General features: G+C 38.8%; 1 protein-coding gene across 2 annotated transcripts in view; it reads right to left on the minus strand.

The window, feature by feature from the left end:
* Positions 1–743: 743 nt before the first annotated feature.
* SPOCK1 (SPARC (osteonectin), cwcv and kazal like domains proteoglycan 1) overlaps positions 744–19,007 on the minus strand; it is a 394,378-nt gene continuing 376,114 nt past the window's right edge. Inside the window, exons 8-12 of one of the 2 annotated variants that reach the window (XM_083600017.1) lie at positions 16,117–16,338; positions 13,798–13,860; positions 11,450–11,587; positions 9,361–9,441; positions 744–9,109 (exon numbers count right to left, since the gene is read on the minus strand). In XM_083600017.1, coding sequence (XP_083456143.1) covers positions 9,365–9,441; positions 11,450–11,587; positions 13,798–13,860; positions 16,117–16,338 — 500 coding nt within the window. In that variant the 3' untranslated portion in view covers positions 744–9,109; positions 9,361–9,364. The remainder of the gene's footprint in view (positions 9,110–9,360; positions 9,442–11,449; positions 11,588–13,797; positions 13,861–16,116; positions 16,339–19,007) is intronic. The other variant, XM_083600016.1, reaches the window with a different exon arrangement.

Genomic DNA, 19,007 nt, shown 5'->3' on the forward strand with positions numbered 1-19,007 from the left:
CCTCCTGCTTTGAATAACATGCCTTTTATCAATCAAGGTGGGTGGGTTTTACCCACTAGCAATTAATTTCCAGGTGAGAGGAATTGGCTTTCTCCAGCGAAGTCATTCTGTGCAGTTCATGTGCATTGCAGCACCCACACCCAGAAACAAATTGCTTACTTTAGTTATACTATGTTCATTATAAGCTGGTAATGCAGCATAGGTTTTCCCTTGCAATGCTAATCTTCCTAGTGGGGGATTCTTAAAGTGTTTTTTTTTTAAAGGCATTAACTTCAGTCCAGCTAAAGAAAGTCTTATGTATAAGCTAGAGGGATGTGAAAACTATCAGCCCTATTTGTGGGTAGAGAAGCTGCCAGAACAGTCATTATACACAGTACTGAGCTTGATAAAGTAATGGTTTGACTCAGTATAAGGGAGTTCCCCCAGTCTGTTTCACCAGAGCTACATGCATGGAGCAGTTCTAGTGATGTTGGTATGCATAGTTAAATAAAGGCCAATGTAGATATGTTCAATTTCACAAAGTGCCAACAAATTGTAGCAGAGGTAGTAACAGGGTCTCCATCTGTCTTCCAGGTTAAGCGAGGCATGGATTGCTACAACTTGGAGGGTAGTTTGGTCCAGATCTTGCCTATCTTTACTTCATACCACTACATTAGAGCATATTTTTCACTCTAGACAAAGTGGTGAATGCTACTTCATTATATTCCAGAAATTTAACAAAACAGAAGTCAGACAATGGGGACTCGCAGACAAATTAAAATTTATTGAGACAGACAAAAATGCAACTACTTAGTACTACAATTCAGCATTTACAATTAACCAAGGAAATCAGCAACATGTTCACATTCCATTTAAATCTTCATGGGGGAAAAAGCATTCATAATTTACTATGCTACTCTAATTAACTATGATATTGTACATTCCATCTACAGTAGGGACATAAAACTTAAACACTTAATATCTGGATCTCTCCTTACAACGCTACACATTAAACAGTAACGGACATCAGCAGCATTGAGAAAAGTATAAAAAGACCAAATACCACCTACTGTAGAAAGGGCTCTTTGATGTGTATTAACAGTACAAAGCAGTCTGTGCAATGAAAGAAAACTGAAAGGCAGAAAGAAGAGTCTGCAGTGAAAGCCATCAAATTTCTATGGAAAAAAAGAGAGTCTAATACTGGGAGTTCTGGTGGTCTGTTGCAAATAATGACCCTAGATTTAGTGGACACAATCCAGCCAAATTTAATGAGTTCCCATTGATTTTAGTGGGAGAAAATTAACCACATGCTTAACACTGCCATTAACTAACATCAGTGTGACTTGAACGTCTTAACTTTGGCTGGCTGGTGTTCTATGTCATTTGCTAACTGGAGAAAATGGTATGAAATTTCTAATATTGAAGTATTGACTAGCAGATTGTGTTGCTTCTTATATGACTGTTGCATGTGAAGTACTGTTACATATAAACACATAGGCAACAATTCAACACAGAGGCGAAGGTTTGATCCTACGTACGTTCACTTGGAAGTCCTACTAAATCAATGCAACATATTCTAGTGTGCATAGAATTGTCCCTTAGCTATATTTTAACTCCACTGAAATCAATGGGTTTATCTCACCTACTTCTGTGCTGGATTGCAGACACAATGTAGTTTTAAATCAGGTGTGAAAGAATTCAAAGCACAATGGAGGCTAGAAGTGAACAGATGTTACCTTTTGTGAAATCTGTAAAAAGAACACACTGAAGCACAATACAAAAACCTAACAAGGCTCCAAAATATATATTTTTTTGTAAAGTATCATGAAAAGAATAGGATGCATCCCTCAAAGCTTACTTCCTTGAAAGTCATTTAAATACAGGGAATGAGTGGCTTGAAGACTGCAGAGTAACCTTGTTCTTTTTGGTGCTGGAGGGTTTTTTTTCCATTGCCCATAACTTTTTGGAAGGTCAGTAATTTGAAGGAAATGCAGTATTTTAGCTTCCAATGGAACCAGAAATTTAAGTCAAGCTGTAGGCAAGTTAAAAGCTTTAGATTGTCATAAGGGAGAAATAGAATAGGTAATTCTGCTGTGGGATATAAGAGCCAGTGGCTCTACTGTATACTGCATTAAAGGCCTTACTTCTTTAACATTTTAATGATCTGGAGTATCACTTTTTTTTCTTGAGGCATGCTGTGAAATGGGGTGGGGAGAAAGCAATAAGAACTCTGAAATATGAATATAATGATACTTGCATTAACCATGTTGACTTTTGTATTAATTATGAACAAATATGGTGGCCAAGAATTTGACAAAGATTCTGATTACCAGTGTTGTTAATATTCTGGTTTACGGGTTTATAAAATAATTCCATTGGATTATCAAGATTTGTTTTCAAATCAACCTTTTTATTGTATAGGCATTTCCAGAAAACCAACAGGCGTAATTATGGCGAGGGTTGTTTGTTTTCTTAAATAGCAAGATCAACCCCGCGATATCATGGTCCATGGGAGGCATCAGACCTTCTTCTCTGAGAGAGGGAGAACTGATGTTGGATGCACTCTCCCTGCCATTGCAGAAACCTCCGTGGTACTTGCTCCACTAATGTTACTGATCCGTAGGGCTGAAAAGGGTGTGTGCTAGAGGTGAATTGGAGCTGTGCTGGGGGCAAATTAAGGGAATTTATGATCTGAAGAATACATAGATTTCCAAGAAGCCTGACATGCCCCTGAATCATGGATAGTCACGAGACCTGTCCCTTTTCAGTGAGCTGTGAAGAATTGAAAATGATACAGCATGTACTCAAATAAGTACTCAAGTCATTTTTTAATCCTTGAAAAGATACTGGATTGACACCAACAGATGTTCACTTGCACAACAGGATTTCAACTTTTGCTCCTCCCACTCCATAGTCACCTGTTGTTATTATTATTATTATTTATTAAATTTGTATTCTGCCCTGTACCTGTAGATCTCAGGGAGGTTCACAGCATAAAATCATACACACCTCCCATCTCCCTTTGGAGTAGATTTTGGGGGAACATGGGTGTGGGAGGAGAGGAAGGTGAAGTCTTGCTGTCTGAACAGGGCACTGCTCCCACAACATTGAATTACACTGTTGTGATTAATGTATGCTGAATTGCAGACTGGATGCTTTGTTGAGCTAACAAAGTAAGTTTATTGCATGGTGATTGACTGAAAAACAACACTATTTTGAGTTGTAGTTTGTGAAAATGGTCAAAACCATCCACCCTAACATAAAGAATGAAGATGCTGTTCCAAATGACGTTTCTGATATGTAGAAATATGCAACCATTTGCTTGGCATTGATTTTAGGAATCTTTTTCAATAAGCACTTGAGCTTTTTCACTTAGGCTGAGAGCTTTGCACAACGTAACTTATCAGATGAAGGAAAATATCATGCAACAGTATATAGCATGAGCTGACTATGGCCACATTCTGTAATCAAATGCACATACTGAATGCCACTGATTTAGATGAAGTAAATCTCTGCTCTGATCCATAATGTATTAGATTATGTTACATTTCGTTTCTTATGACCCTTCTCACTGGTGGAATAGTAAACCCTTTGAATTCACATTTTATATTACTAATATTGAGAAGTGGAAATGCATACTTCACCAGAAGTAGTAAGGATGAACCATGGCATGTATTCCACAGTTCAAGCACCAGTTGGTAGTGATATGGCATGCCTAATTCATGTTCCCAAATAATGTTAAGATGAAAGCCACGTCTGCACTTGAGTTTTTAACATTTTATTTTTGGTTCAGCAGTGCAAGCTACTGAACTGGGGAAGTATTAAGGAGGCTGGGGTTGCCAAACTGAAAGTGAACACCCCCCCCATGTTAACCACCTTTTCTACTTTCCTTTATACTCGATTCTTGCATTACTTTAAAACAGTGTCTAATAAAAATGTATATTGGAAAGCAATATTCCCCCAGCCTCTGAGCTCAAATAGATATGCTGTGCCTTGTTTTCTGTTCAGATAAACGTCAAGAACATCTTGAAGTAACATTAAGGTTATTCTTGTTTGGATAGGAGAGCATAGCCCTTCATAAATGTGCATAGCTATTTAATTTTACTGCTTTTGTTGTGAGGGAACTGGTGAATCTGATGAGCTTGGGAAATATATATATATGCTGGGTGGAATTCCCATCATTCCCAACCATTGGCCATGCTGGCTGGGACTGATGGGAGATGGAGTCCAGCAACAGCTGGTGGGGGGCCTACATTGGCTACTTCTGTGCTTCACAGTGTCTTGCAAATTTGGCATTGGATTTTCGGTGTGCTTTTTACTTTCTCATGCACCATCATTATGTATACATGCAATGACATCCAAAAAGGTGGAAGCTGGATTCTATGCATGGGTCACCTTTGCTGGCTGCAATATATACTCTATATAAAGTCAGTTGATACGAAAATTCCTGCAGTCTTTGCAGTTTAGTATGTGAAGCTGCCACTAAGATTAGTAGATAATTGTATGTAGCTTACTGATCTTTAAAAAAATGATTTAAATGAAACAGAGATGGAAAGCTGCACTTTCCGAGACAAATCCACAGTAAGGCTGGGTCCAGACTGTTGTTGATTGAGCCTACTGCTGCCGCATACCACTGTATCAAAATTATATATACTATTGTATAAAATAACCTATTGTATGTTCTTGTTATATGGCATAGCAGATATTAATCATTATATTTTATCTGGTAGAGTTTAAAGCCATTAGAAGTTATAAACAAAGTAATTTTCACAGAGGTGAGGACAGGAGGCCTATTAATGTCTTGGTCAGCCAATATTGTAGGTACATTTATTATTTCTCCCCCAGAAAATGTAATGAGAAATGAATTACAGCATTTATCCTGTGTCTTGATAGAGAACTCAAGAGAACCTGTCGTGACTTTGGATTGTGTTAGTTCTGCACTGTTGCAGAATGGAACAAAAAAGCTTCTGAGACTTGCTTGGTCAAATTTCATGTAGCTTCGCCATCTTTTCCTAGTTCCTGAATCTTACATGGGCAATGGGGGAGACAAATGGTTCAACTGCAACTTTTCATTGCACCTGAAGGCACCACTTCATTCTGCTTCTCTGGCATGGCTCTAGTATTTTTCTAAGGGCTTTACTACAAAGGATTCATTTTTCCTTCAAATGCTATTGAGAATCTGACAAAATTGTAGGCGTGGCTCCAATTGCTGCTGCTTCAGGTTTTCCACCTTTAGTTACAATAATAAATGGTATTTTTGTACCTCACCCTTTTCTGGTTTTAATATTTTTCTCTCCAGAAATCAAATAGCAAGAATTTTAGAGAATGATTATAGTCTGCAGACAAAACTGAGTTTAATTTGTCTTTAAGAGCTTATTTTAAAATGTACTAACTCTCATGGAGATCATTGAATCTAAGGACATTGCCTGTTTTCACTTTTGTTAATGAATTCTATACCGATATGTATGAAGTAATCTATATTATTATGGGTTTGCTTGGGAGTGGGGAATTGCTGGGAAAGAATTTGAAATGGTTCTTAAAAGAAAAAACAACCAAAAACTTTGTGTTGGTTAATTTTTATACATGCAAACCCCATATAAACAAAAGTCATAGTGTTTAAGACAGTGAGCCCAGCAATTAATCATTGGTGCTAAATAAGCAACATCAGAGGAGGCAGGGATTATGGGGTTTTGTGTGTGTTTATGTGTAATGAGATTATTTACATCATTAACACCACAACTGACTTTAAGATTTAATCTGCAGGGTTGTTGTTTTTTACTCACATAAATAAAATGTCCCTGCTCCAGAAATTAAATGTCTCCTGTATCCTGTTGAAATCAGTAGAATAGGTTAGGTATGGTATGGCTAATTTGTCTTTTTTATTGATTTCAATAGGACTTGGCTATGATTTGGAGCTGAAGAAGGCAGATCAGTTGGGAAAGACCCATGTGAGTGGCCTCACCCATGTGGTTTCAATCTTCACCCCACCCCCAGCAATGATGGACTTCACCAGAAAGCAGCTGCATTCACACTGCTCTGCGTGCGTAGCAAGAACAAAGGCTAAATGGAAACTTTATCGTAAGTATATAAAAGATAATAGCACTTCTCTGCAACCACAGTGAATTTGACTTCTGCAGGTTTTATTAATTTAAGTAGGTAAGCAGTATGGTGAAAATAATAGCTATGTTGCAGCTTCTAATTGGACGGTATTACAGTAGGTGACTTTTATTGTATACTAGTCCAGCCAGTGTTCAAATACAGCTTAATAGTGCACCCCAGAAAACCCATATTCTTAAAACATTTAGTGGTTAACATCACTTTTATTTGGAAGAAAGCCCCATTAATCTCATGTAACTTACTTTCAAGTGTGAGCTCTGGATAACAATGCCATTAGGTGATACTCTGAGGTGCTTTGTGAACATGGTTAACTCACAGGAGTGGAGTAGTCATATACCGGCAGCTGCTCCCTACCCCTTAATGTGTTGTAGCTGGCCTATTAAGGATAGCTACATGGCTTTACTTGGAGACGGGCAAAGTTGAGGAAGAGCAGGGCATCCACAGCTTCCTTGCATGACAGCCTATGTCCTTTTACAATAGCAAGGAATGGACAGCGCATTCCTCAATAAGGATTGGGATAGAGGTCAACTGGCAATTAGGGCAGAGCCCAATGGCTTCATTCACCAGGCATTGGATCCTACTTTAAGCACAACAGCACAGGACACAATTTGCATCACTATGGCTAAAGAAGACAGAAAGGCCAAAGCAATTGTGTGGATTTTCTTCAGTGGAACTGCAGAGTTTTTAAGTGTGTATGATGTACATTTATGGATTGTAGCAGTGGCACCTTTAAAAGTCAAAGGACAACCAGCTTAATTACTGGAATCCATTGAGCTCAGGGTTTCAGGCTAAGGCTGTATATCTGGGAGGTAACTTCTCAGCTGGATATTATCATAATTTCACAAAGCCAGTAAATTTAGGATGCACTTGTTGGGAATATTAAAACAAACTGAATTGTAATGTTAACATCATGACATTTGGCATTACTATTTGAAGGGTTCATTAACAAACCAGACCTTGTGTTAAAATGAATTGTTAAAAAACAGCAACCCCAGACTTCATCACACCAGAAGCAAAAGGCATAAACAAACGAGAGTATCACACATAGCAAACAATAGTCTGAGGATAGATGCCATTGTGCAGCCGCCTGAAAACTGTATAGAAATTCACACTAAAAAATTAGCACTTTCTCACAGAAATATAAGCTTTCTTTAAAGTGTACAGGCCATGTTCAGTTCTGGTATAACAGCACTATAATTGCCCTGATCAACAAAAGTGGTATGGTCCTTAGTGTTTGCAGAATTTAAGACCTATCTGGCATTTATTTCCTTCCATTTAATGAGAAAAAGATGGGGCTTGTTACAAATCCATCTTTTCCCTCCCAACCAATCATAGATGCTCATCATGTTTTGTCCTTGCGTGGACAGCTAACATAATAAAAGGTCTGCAATGGCAAATTCATTTCCCCACACTGAATGGCAGTGGGGAACAATGAGATGCTGCTATAGAGATACAACTATGTGGAATATTTTAATCACATTCTCCTCTGGTTCATATGTGTAAGTATTACATGTCATATTAACCAGAAGTGATATTAACCAGAAACGCAACTGCCTAAAGATGTTTTCTTTTTTAAAACAGAGCAAATAAATATCAACAATTTAAAATAAAGGGAAGACAGCTTATTACTGCTGATGGTTAGTGCCTCTGACAGCTTCAGCACTTCCAAATGAGGATTCATTTAGAGTAAATGAAGAAAAAGCGTTTTCAGCAAAACCAGTGGTATGCTATCCAGGAAGCAGAGGCAGCTTGCATAGCATTAGTGCAAACTTGATCAAAGCAAAATCCAAGACTTGCAAGCCTGCAAAAACGATTGTAAAGAAATGCATTTGCAAAGCATTCCTTTTCCATATGTTTTGAAAGGCCATTTCAGGCTTGTTTCCTTTGCTAAAAGTTGTGTGCATATACTATACAAATCATCAAGATCATGATTCTTAACTTAAAGTGAACTAATTTTGATTAAACAGTCATCTGAGATCTTATCCTGCACTCCTGGTGCGGGGGAGAACTTTCATTGAGTTCTGCTAAAATAAGACAGTGGTTCTGCCAACCATGTTAAAGAAAAACGAGGAGGAACTAAAATGAAATTATTTCTGACTTAAAGCCAGTGGGTGATCAAATCAGAATGTTAAGGCGATTTTGATATTTTCAAACAAGTTCCAGGTGGCAAGACAGAAAACCCCCCAACCCTACCTGCTTTTAACATTAAAGTAGCAAAACCACAGTAGTAGCAACAAATGGCACAATTAAAAAAGATCAAGTAATTGAAAACTTTAGTTCTGGTAACATCAGAAGAGCCCAGTGCTTGGATGTGCTGACCTTCTTGCTATGTTCCATATTCCATTTTTATAAAAGATGCATGTGAGCAGATTAAGCTATGAAAGTCACCATGTCAGTAAAATAGAACAATGCTTACAATTATGCCAAAAAATAGCTAGTCAGGTGGGAAAGCTGTCTTCCAAATTAAACACAGTGTACTAAATTAAATTGAGTGGAGAGATAATTGCTTCCATCCAGCAGTTTGCTGGCTACAAGAGCTCCAATGCACATGAGTGTGCCAAGTCCCACATGTGCAAGGAGCTCCCACATGTGAAAGGTCTTCCCAGTTCACTTCAATGTCAGGTTCAGCTCTGCATGCTCATCTCCATTGTGCTTGTGGAGTTACGCCCAGCAGTAAAGTGAAAGGGAAGCTCAATTGTAAGGGATACCTGTGTGCATATTGGAATGCTCCATATGCAATGCCTGATGTTTCAGTTACCATTGCAGAGATACGAAATGACTTGTGATATTGTGCAAAACATGAGTCCTCAGAGATATGGGAACTACCATATATAGCCAATTTCATCCTCCTTGTCGTCATCTTCATCTTCATCATCATCATTAGCTGCTCTTACATGGATCTTCTGTTTCCCTTCTTGGTCCTTTTTTGCTGCTTCATGTTCCTCTTCCAGATCATCCAATAATATCACTGATCCACCACTACCGAAATCCCCTGAGGTTTCTTGCTCCTCTTCTGCAACCGGGAAGAATTCACAGTTATACTTTAAGCCCAATTTTCTATCAAAACATGTCAATGTTCTCATTATTTAAACTATTTAATTCATCCCTCCCCCCTAACATGTCTGCTTTTTAAAAATAAAATAAATAAGTAAATAGTAAAACATTTTTACACAGTAAAGTGCTCAGAGTAATATACAGTCTTCTACTACACCCACAAAACCACACGTTTTCAGGAGGAAGCAATAGCTGAAGACAGAACCTTACATCTCTAAATTGTTGGTTCAAATCCATTCCAGGTCAATGGTGACTGAAAGACACCACCATCTGATGAGTGTTCGAAGAGATCTGAAATGAGTTGGTGGTCTCAGTAAATTGCGTACCTCATAAAAACCTCACCACAAACATCACCAAGTGATATCTTTGTTTCTGTCCTGATACTGTCCAGAAAAAGTTGGAATGTAAATTGGCCTAGAAAATCTCATAGTGCCCGGTGTGGTCCTGCCAGCTGAGACAAATAAGGGGTTACATTTGGAAAGGTCCATTTCTATTGCCTCAAAATAACCAGGCTGATTTGCTTGTCACTTTACTTGTTCATTTAACTCGGTGTTTTGATTTTTTTGTTTGTTTACCTTTATTGGTATAAGTTTAAACAATAAAATCATACAAAGTCATCCAAATGCATTAATAATCCAAACACATACAATACAATATATAAAAGGCTTGGTGTTGCTAATAGTTGACAATAAATGTTCTTTCTGGGCAGCGATTAGGTGGCAAATTTTCACGTGCAATGTTGTCTTAAGTCGTAATAAGGCTATTGAAACTGACACCTTGCTATTCTGATGTCATTATATACTCATGTGAGTCTACTAGATTACTGTTTCTTCAAATTTGGTAGATCCTTGGCATTCAAACAATGGGTTCCTTGGCGCTCCCACCACTGCCGATTTCCTCCCGCATTGTGAACCTGTAGAGGTATGCTGAATGTGCTATGGGGCACATGAGCAACTATTCAGGTCTGGTCCTGTGCTGTGCCCCTTTGAAATGTGCTCTGCCTCAGTAATGATCCCCATAATTCTTTGAAGTACAAAGGAGTCTCATGGCAGATACACATATATCCCTTCTCTTGTAGACAATTGGATGTGTAAAGGGTTCTCAAAAGGAAGTTAGAATGCTACTACCTTTCTTTTCTCTAGCATTTTTGGGAAGGAAGAGCATACCACTAGAATTATTTTCAGTACTTGAATTCTGAAGATGAAATGTCACGCCTGAAACTTTTATTTATAGGAACTTCAGGGCTTCAAATAAGACTATAGCTATCAAAATTAGGGTTATCAAAACTGGTTGAATCTGCCCATTTCCACTCCACATCAATTCCACGTTTCCATTAATTCTATTTTATCCTGCTTCTGCATTTGTCTGTAGGGTTGCTGTTGTTGTTTTTAAATTGTACAAAAATCCATATTCATATTTAAACATGTATTTATCTCAATGTACACATTTCTAAAGAAACTTACCTAAAAATATGCATTATAAAAATCCATTTGGGTTGTTTTGAGCTGAGAACGGCATTGCAAAATTCAGAGAACTGCAAAATCTGAAGTCTTATTACATTATGACCTGTGTATTAGTTCTCCTGGAGGTACAAATTCGGTCAGTTCACTTAGAAATGCAGACCAAATGTAATTCTCCTCCATCCCTACATGTTTGTAGCACTTGGCTTTTAAAAGTTCCAAAAAGACATTTTTCTTATGCCAAGGTGTTTCATTATAAACTCATTTTCTCCACTAGAAGAGCTGTATAAAGAGCTGTAGCAATTGCCATATATGGCACACATTTGTATTATGTGTACATGTGCTCCTTGTGGGGTAATTTCAGCAGCAATTGTTTGTTCAGATTAAACCTCCATGGGAAAAATGCAATCTATATCACAGATAAGACTTTCTTTCAAAAGGCAGCCCTGATGAGCAGGACTCCTTAATTTTGTGCTTTCTGTTGCAGGGAGCAACATGTTGATTTTTAAATTTTGGATTTTTAAATGATCAGCCTGCAATAACTTCCTAACCAGCATATTTTTTTTAGCAGTACAAACTACTGCAGTTTGTAAGCTGGTGAGAAAAAAAACATCAAATGCTTTTGCCAATTTCGTATTGTCACATTTATTCAGGAAGAGAGCTTACTTGTATGAGCACATTTGTATTATAAATATGAAGGCCTGAAGATTCTTGTCATGATGGCTAATAGGTTTCTCTTTTTGCCATTCTGTAGACTCATAGTCAGGCTTGCAGCAGCAGGCAAGGACTCTCGCAACACTCATTCTTATTTTATCTGAGAAAAGCATGCCATTACTCACCGCAGCTAACCGTCCCTTGCTTCCTTGAGCCAGCTATCTCATTTCCATACTTATCAACACACCAACATTGCCCAGTACTTCCATGACACTGAGTTGCTTTGTAATATCCTTCCTCATTGCACCGCGGAATGAAAGTTCCTAGGGATAGCAAATGGTGCCCTTGTCAATAATACAAATACTTGTAGAGCTAAGCAGGAAGATAAACTTGCATTTGTCTGGCCCTGACGTTCAAGGAGGGCTTTCTTTGACTGTTTGCACAGCAGGTTGAAATGGTCAGGCATACTGTTTCTCACTCTCCCTCCCCCCCACCCACCACCATCAGTTCTTTTGTCAGTAAGGTTCTTCCACACAAATAGCATTTAGAAGAGATTGTGAGGGTGCAAAAGGGCTGCAAGTCAAATTGTTATCTTGAAATAAAGAAAAACAACAACAAAGTGCCTTCATTTTATAAGTGCAGTGACAACAACTGGTTCTGGTTATCATTGTGGCTCTCTGTTCTTCTCTCACGAAAGCTGATATTTCTGCCATCAGCTTCAACGGATTCAGTGCAAATGCACTTGCATAAATTTAAAACAAACCACGTCTACTTGAAGATAAGTTAGAAGAATATTGAGCATGGGTTTTATATAGCAGTTTCCATCATCTACTGTTTGCTTCTGTTACAGGCACAGAAGAGCAGACTTTTACTGGGTCTGGCTATATCTGAGAAAATACCTAGCACCTTTGTTAGAGAGATACTACTTGATTTACTACTCAAAATAAATAAAAGGCTTCCTTCACCAGTACTGTAGATCAATGCATCTCTGCAATGTGCACACATAACATCAAAAGGGCTATTTTACTCCATTTCACATGGATGAGGCGTTACGTACGCTGGCATTAACAGCCATTGGCCCACCTTTCTGAGGAGTTGGCTGTGGTGATTTAAAGGGGCCTTGTCTGATTTTGCAGGTGCTGACCTGTACTGTGGAAGGAATAGGTTTAAGGAATGTGGAAGAGCTACATCCTCAGGTCAGGATGGCCCAAGGGAAGGGGATGAGTATCTTAGCAAAAATTATTTCCTCCTCGTTGTTATCTTCCTCATGGTAGTGTGAGGGCCCCAGGTGCAGGAGTCATGACAGCTATAACTGCAGTTCATTTAGGTATCACATTATGCATGCATTAGTTACTCGTCTACCAATTTGTTGCAAATGACCATTAAGAAATTTTGCCCCTGGGCTATATGGATTAATAAATTTGATCTCATGAATAATGGGAATGCCTCATGGGCTTAATGTAGCTTCCTAGTAACAGCAATGGAAAACCTTTCTACACTATTTTCATTGTTAAGTTCTGTTTTGTGGGAGGAATACTTTCATATAAGGAAGCAGGAACATATACATGGCACCAACTCAGTCCTTAAAGGAGTCCATTGAGCTATGTAGAACAAGAGTAAACGGGTTGTTCTTAGGAGCACAACGGAATAAAAGCAAAACCTACCTTCTGTCCACAGATCAGGGTTATTACTACCTCCAAATGTGTCCTGGGGGAGGGGAGTACTTGAAAATAATATTCTTGAAGGGAGGGGGAACTTGCCCTGCCATGCTGTGTTCCCTTCACCTTCAATAAGAATCCCCAGGCAAATTATATTTGTGCAGATACGTCAAGGCATTAAAAAGTACAAATGCTGCCTCTCCGCACATATCCTGTGTGTCATAATGATTTTTCTTTCCTTTTCTACTTGCATGGTTTTCAATTTATGTATGCATTTCAGTATTGCTGCTTTAGAATGATGTTTGTATTAATTTCACTGTGCATTATTGGAAGTATTATTTGATTTCAATTATGAATTATTTAATGTGGAAGGGAAATGCTCTGAAATTCACAGATTTAAGCCCATAGTGTGTCCAAAGCGTATTATACACCTACAGTTTAACAGATGGATTATTTAACTTCCCAATGGCGTTATGTGCTCAACATACCAAAATTACCTTAATATGTGTATCATTACAGCACATTTAAAAGTGCAATTTATACTTTAGGGGAGGGGAATATCCAATAAGCCTATTTCTTACTTTGGATTTGTCAAACAATAAAGAAATAAATCTACACTCAATCTATGTGCTGTGTCAATTTAATGGCACTGATTTGATATTTCAGTAGAAAGACAGTCTCTGTTCTGCATAATGTTACCTAGTATGCCAAGTCATGGAACACATTTAGCACAGGCTGATGTTCTGTTATTTATATGAGTTCCTGAAGTGGCACAAGCACACAGTTGGGACCCTATTACAGCATGTAACGTCACAGTAATAACAGAAGCTTTAATTAGCAGCTTAAATGAGTGAGTGGCAAGTAACTGAACTTACCCATCAGGCTCTTCCCCTTGCCCAGCTTTTGAATTCTGTTCATCTCATTCTGGCAAGGGAGACCTAAAACAAAATACATGAGAGTAGTTTCCAGATGGTAAGGGACAGATTCTCTAATGATTAGCTTTGCAATTGACAGGCAGTGGTAGTCTATTGCACACCTGGGAATGAATGAACCACATATGCTTGTACTGTACTGCAGAACAAATGTATGCCATTAGCTTTACTAATTAAAAAATTCACAACATGCTTTGCTTAAAAAGTGTGTTTGGGGGCCATTTTGGTTGTTAAGACAGTTTTTCCTTTCCTTCACCAGCGTGGTCCAAAGCTAGGATGCTAATTTATTGCTTGCTAAAAGACTAATTTTCACATTATAAGCAATAACATAAGCAATAAGCTAATACCGATAGAACAAATTTTGAGATTGAAAACCATGATCTAGATTTCCTAGGGCACACATGGGGCACTCTGCTCTTCAGCCAATGGAACAAGGAGGCCAGCATGCGAAAGGAACCTTCCAGGCATTTTTTAGCCACCGAGTAGGAGGCCATGAACCTAATCTAGACTCCTTGGCCTATATATGGAAAAGAGGACACAGAGACTTTGGCGTGTTTAAATGGATACATGACGCTACCAACTTCTACTCCACACCCGCAAGGGATGGAATAGCAGGAAGACCGAGACCTTGCTACGCTGTGTGTAAAATGTATACTGGATATAACAATGGAAGATCACTATTCCTCTCAACAGGTCCAAAGATGGATATGGAGGAGGCATGAGAGTGCCTGAAAGAGTGCATTTAAAAATACAAGAAGTTCGCAGTCTTCACCTAAAATCATGTACTTGCATGATTTTAATGGGAGTTAAGCCCACTTAATTGAATAGCTTCTGTTATACACAATCATGGTCTGCTATTGTAAGTAATAGAGGAGGAAGGAAGCTTGGGTCTAAGGAAGATGTTTAAAGGAAGCGACAACAAAAATTGTGGACAAAGAATAATAAAATGGGAAAGATAAGAATGACAAGGGGAGAGAATTACATGGAAAAAGCAAACTAAAGGATGCCAGGATTAGAAAGAAATTTATTCTAAAAGGAAAACTAAAATGTTGGGAAAGAAAAGAAGAATGAACAAATTATAAGAGAAAAGAGAGGAACATAAAAAGAGAAGCAAGAAAAACGAGGAACCTAAGAGGAAAGTAAATGTTGAAGAACTTGTCTTTCTAGGCAGTGAGGACTATCTGGGTGATATTGCTAAAAATAACTTTGTGTACAGATGCGTTTTTCTCTTTTCTTTGTACAGTTTCTGTTTAATTCCATTTTTTTAATGAGATAATGAGAACAAGGGGAGAATGACTGATGGTATTGTTTTGTTATGTTTTGGGAGGGAAGAAATGGGAAGGGCAATCCTTTTGCAGAAGCCATAGCAAAGTACATAATAGTAAATTAATCATAGAATAATGACTAACCCTTCAGTCATCCACTTGGAGAAGAGCCATTTCCAAGTCACAGGTGGCTAAAGCCCACCTGCTCCTGGGCCCACTGCTGATGGGATACAGCTGGCCTAGCAGGTAGTGGCGGAGCATCATGCTCCAGCACCAGGGGGCAGAGAGCAGGTGGGGGCGGGGCTGGCGCATGTCCTGGGGGCCTGGCGCGCCACCCATAGGGGCCTGGCGCCCGGCGCGGGTGGAGGGGGCAGCCGTGATGGGACCCCACCGGGATCCGCCAGTGCTAGAAGGGTTTAAAGAAGATAAGGGAATGGCGGAAACTGGATCTGCTGCTAACCCACCTCCAATTTATCTTGAAAGGGCTGAGAGCACTGTAAACCATGGTAATGAAAGTATTTTGGATACATGGGAACTAACTGGTCTGGAGAAGCAGGGACTAAGGAAGTGGCAGTGGCCAAGTTCTGTTAATATGGGAGAAGAAACTTGCTTCCTGCTGTGTTCAGTAACCAAGTGCTAATCACTAGGTTCAACGTTTTAGGTGTCAGTGTCAATTTGATGCTAGGATTTTCACACCCAGGATTTTCTAGCCATCTAATGCTACTCAACTGAATGCCACTCAGTAAGTAACAAGTAAGTGGAGTGGTAATAATATCAGTGTTGTTTACCGTATGAAAATCAAGCATGTCTCCTCATTTAATCAATTTAAAACTATGCCAACTTTATTAGGAGTGAGGTATGTTGATGTGCCTTATACAAATCCTAATAATGCATTTGCCTTTTAATATTACATGGGAGCTAGTTTTCCTGTATAAATATTTTAGTATCAACATGCAATCACAGAGTCAATTTTCTAGTACAAAATTTAGTAACTTACCTCCAGGCTTCTGAAAGCAGTAGCACCATTCGTTGTTCGAAAGCTTTCCATCTTTGAAGGAGTCACAGGAGTTGAAGAGCGGTTTAATGCATGGCTCATATTTATCAAGATAAATGGCATTGATCTCTGAGTGATCGAGGAGAAGGTCATAGTTCATATCCAGTTTGTTGAACATCCAGCCCAATGAATCCTTGCAGATTGGTAATATGCTAGTGTCAAATCCTGTAAACGCAGGAGCAAACAACCTAGACTGAGCTAAAACATACAGATTTCTCTTGAAAACAAGAAGCCCTGCTAATTGACTCTGTTTTCAGTCTTGCAGATAACTGGGGCAAAATTGATTTCAGATTAACCTTTCCTTCTTGACTTGTAAGAAAATGGAACATGATGATTCCAATTCAGAACGAAGTGTGAATGAAATGGATGGGCTAAAAGACAGCAGGGTAAACCTTAGAGATGGATAATACTTTGAGTCATAGCCATTCATTATTGTTTCACAAATGTGAATGAAAAGGCAAGGTAAGTGGTTCACAGTTCATTGAAGCCTGTTTTCGTTCAGAATTCAATTTTGCCTTCTCTGTGCATTTGCACATTTATTTATTATCCTGCACATATTATCCTGCTTTTCAGCCAAAGCTACTCACAGCAATTATATTAATGTACAATGCAAAGCGCTGCACATGTGCGGGGCAGAGGGAATATATAACAAGGTCTGGGAGCACCCTCCCCCCTTAAAGAGAAGCAGCATTGTAATGACTTGGGAGTAGACATTTGCTTCATTCTCAAATTTCCTAGAATCAGAGAACAGAAAACATCACGAAAGATACCCATTTTTCTCCACTAAATTTCTTAATAGTCTCCTCTCACATTCCTTAAAATGATAAAATTCTTTCTGTAAATGTTTCTTCTCTACACTCTTCTGAATGCTGCATTCTGCATGTTAACAACTAGCTCTCCAAACCCATTTTGATGGCAGCGATTAGCAGGCCTGCATGTATTTTATGGCAAAGCTTTTTTTAAAAAAAAACTGCTTGCAGCTTCTGATTCAGGAAAACAATTACAGGACTTTCTCCTTCTCCAAGAACCCTGGCATCTCTGCTTGTAATCCTGGAAACCCTCCTCCAACTCATAGTGTGAAGCAGCTTTTTCATTTGGATGCCCCACTCACACCTCATCTTGCTATAGCTTCTCCCAGAGTTAAGGAAGACACATAATTTGTCAAAGATTTGTTTGCAATGCTCAGAAAGTCAAGTTTGTATACTCAGTGTTTTCTATCTATTTCCCCTTCTGACACATATTTTTTAGCACCTATCCTTGGTTTGATGGTGAAAAAGAGTGCATTGGTTACCACATATTACAACCAATCCGCTGAAGAACTTGTCTTCTCTTTTTGAACAGCTGCCATTTCCTGATGGTGCATAAAAGGAAGCTTTCCCCATTATATGAGCTTCTTCATAACTGCGGGGGGTGGGAGGGTGGCATGGAGACTTCTTAGACTGAACTGTCATGAAAGCCTAGAATATAACTGAAGTCTATCTGCTATTTTAAGTGGAGGATCAGAAAGGCATCACACTGGAATAAAGCTCTTTAGGTGTAACTCCGATGGAGGGTTCTCTGTGACACTGAAGAATCATCAGAGGTGTTCAGGTAATATAAACATTAATGCTATTTTATTACACGCTACTTCAAAAAGATAAACCGATGTCCCTCCAAGCTAAAGACAACTGAGACTGGGGCCTGAGAGCAAGTGTCTGAGTTTTCCAGTACCTTGCTTTGTAGAGATGGGCTAGGGGCTTTTCTTTCACATATTTTAGATCATTGCCATAATTACTATTGTTATTCATTATTCATTTCCTTGGTTGACTCTGAGTTCCCAGAGTGAAATTAAGTACTTATGATCCTGATGATCACAATTATTATGATGTATGATACTTTAATTTCGGAAGAAACTGAGAAGTGTTGAATGGAGGCTAAGTGATCACGGTCTCCTCTTACACTAGTACAGGGTACAATTGATACATGAGGAATGAGGCTTCATAGAATCATATGAATAGTAGAGTTGGAAGGGATCCCAAGGGTAATCAAGTCCAACTCCCTGCAATGCAGGAATCTCATCCATGACAGATGGCCATCTAAGCTCTGCTTAAAAACCTCCAAGGGAGTTGGTCGCACTGTTGAACAGCTCTTACCACCAGAAAGTTCTTCTAGATGTTTAGTCAGAATCTCTTGTAACTTGAAGCCATTGGCTGGCGTCTTACCCTCCAGAGCAAGAGAAAACAAGCTTGCTCTATCTTCTAGGTCACAGCCCTTTAGATATTTGAAGAATATCTTTAAAAAAACATGTCTGCCCCTGTATAGACCTGTAAGATCATTTAGATTGTCTTGGGAATTTTTACTTGTGGCACTGCAGCCTACAGAATATCGCAGGGTAGTGACCTGAAAAAGGGCATTTTCTACCATTGTTCCTGCACAGGGATGCTCTTTCCTGTTTTTACACCTTTTTATAATAACATTTTACTGGTTTCCAGTTTCTGTGATACAGTTTCATTGCTTTTTTGTTGTATTTTTATATATCACTTGGAGGTGTTTAGATATTATTAAGCATTTTAGAAATGCCTTTAATTCAGATAATAAACAGATAATAGAGAGCAGAAGAGAGCTCCGAGTGCATCCCTCAGCAGCAGGGTGACCCTGGTTTTTCATCTGAAATGATCAGCATGCGTGACAACCAAATCAAAATGCTAGTTTATATATCCATCCATCCTCTTGTTTCAGGGGAACAGTGGCAACAAATTTGTGTTACCCCATTCATTGATTGTTCCTTTCAAGAAACAATCTAAAGGGGAGGGAGGAGTTTTCTTGTTGCATCCAGCAGGGGAGGGGTGGACACC

The sequence above is a fragment of the Podarcis filfolensis genome, assembly GCF_964270895.1.
Source record: "Podarcis filfolensis genome assembly, chromosome: 2".
Lineage (NCBI taxonomy): Eukaryota > Metazoa > Chordata > Lepidosauria > Squamata > Lacertidae > Podarcis > Podarcis filfolensis.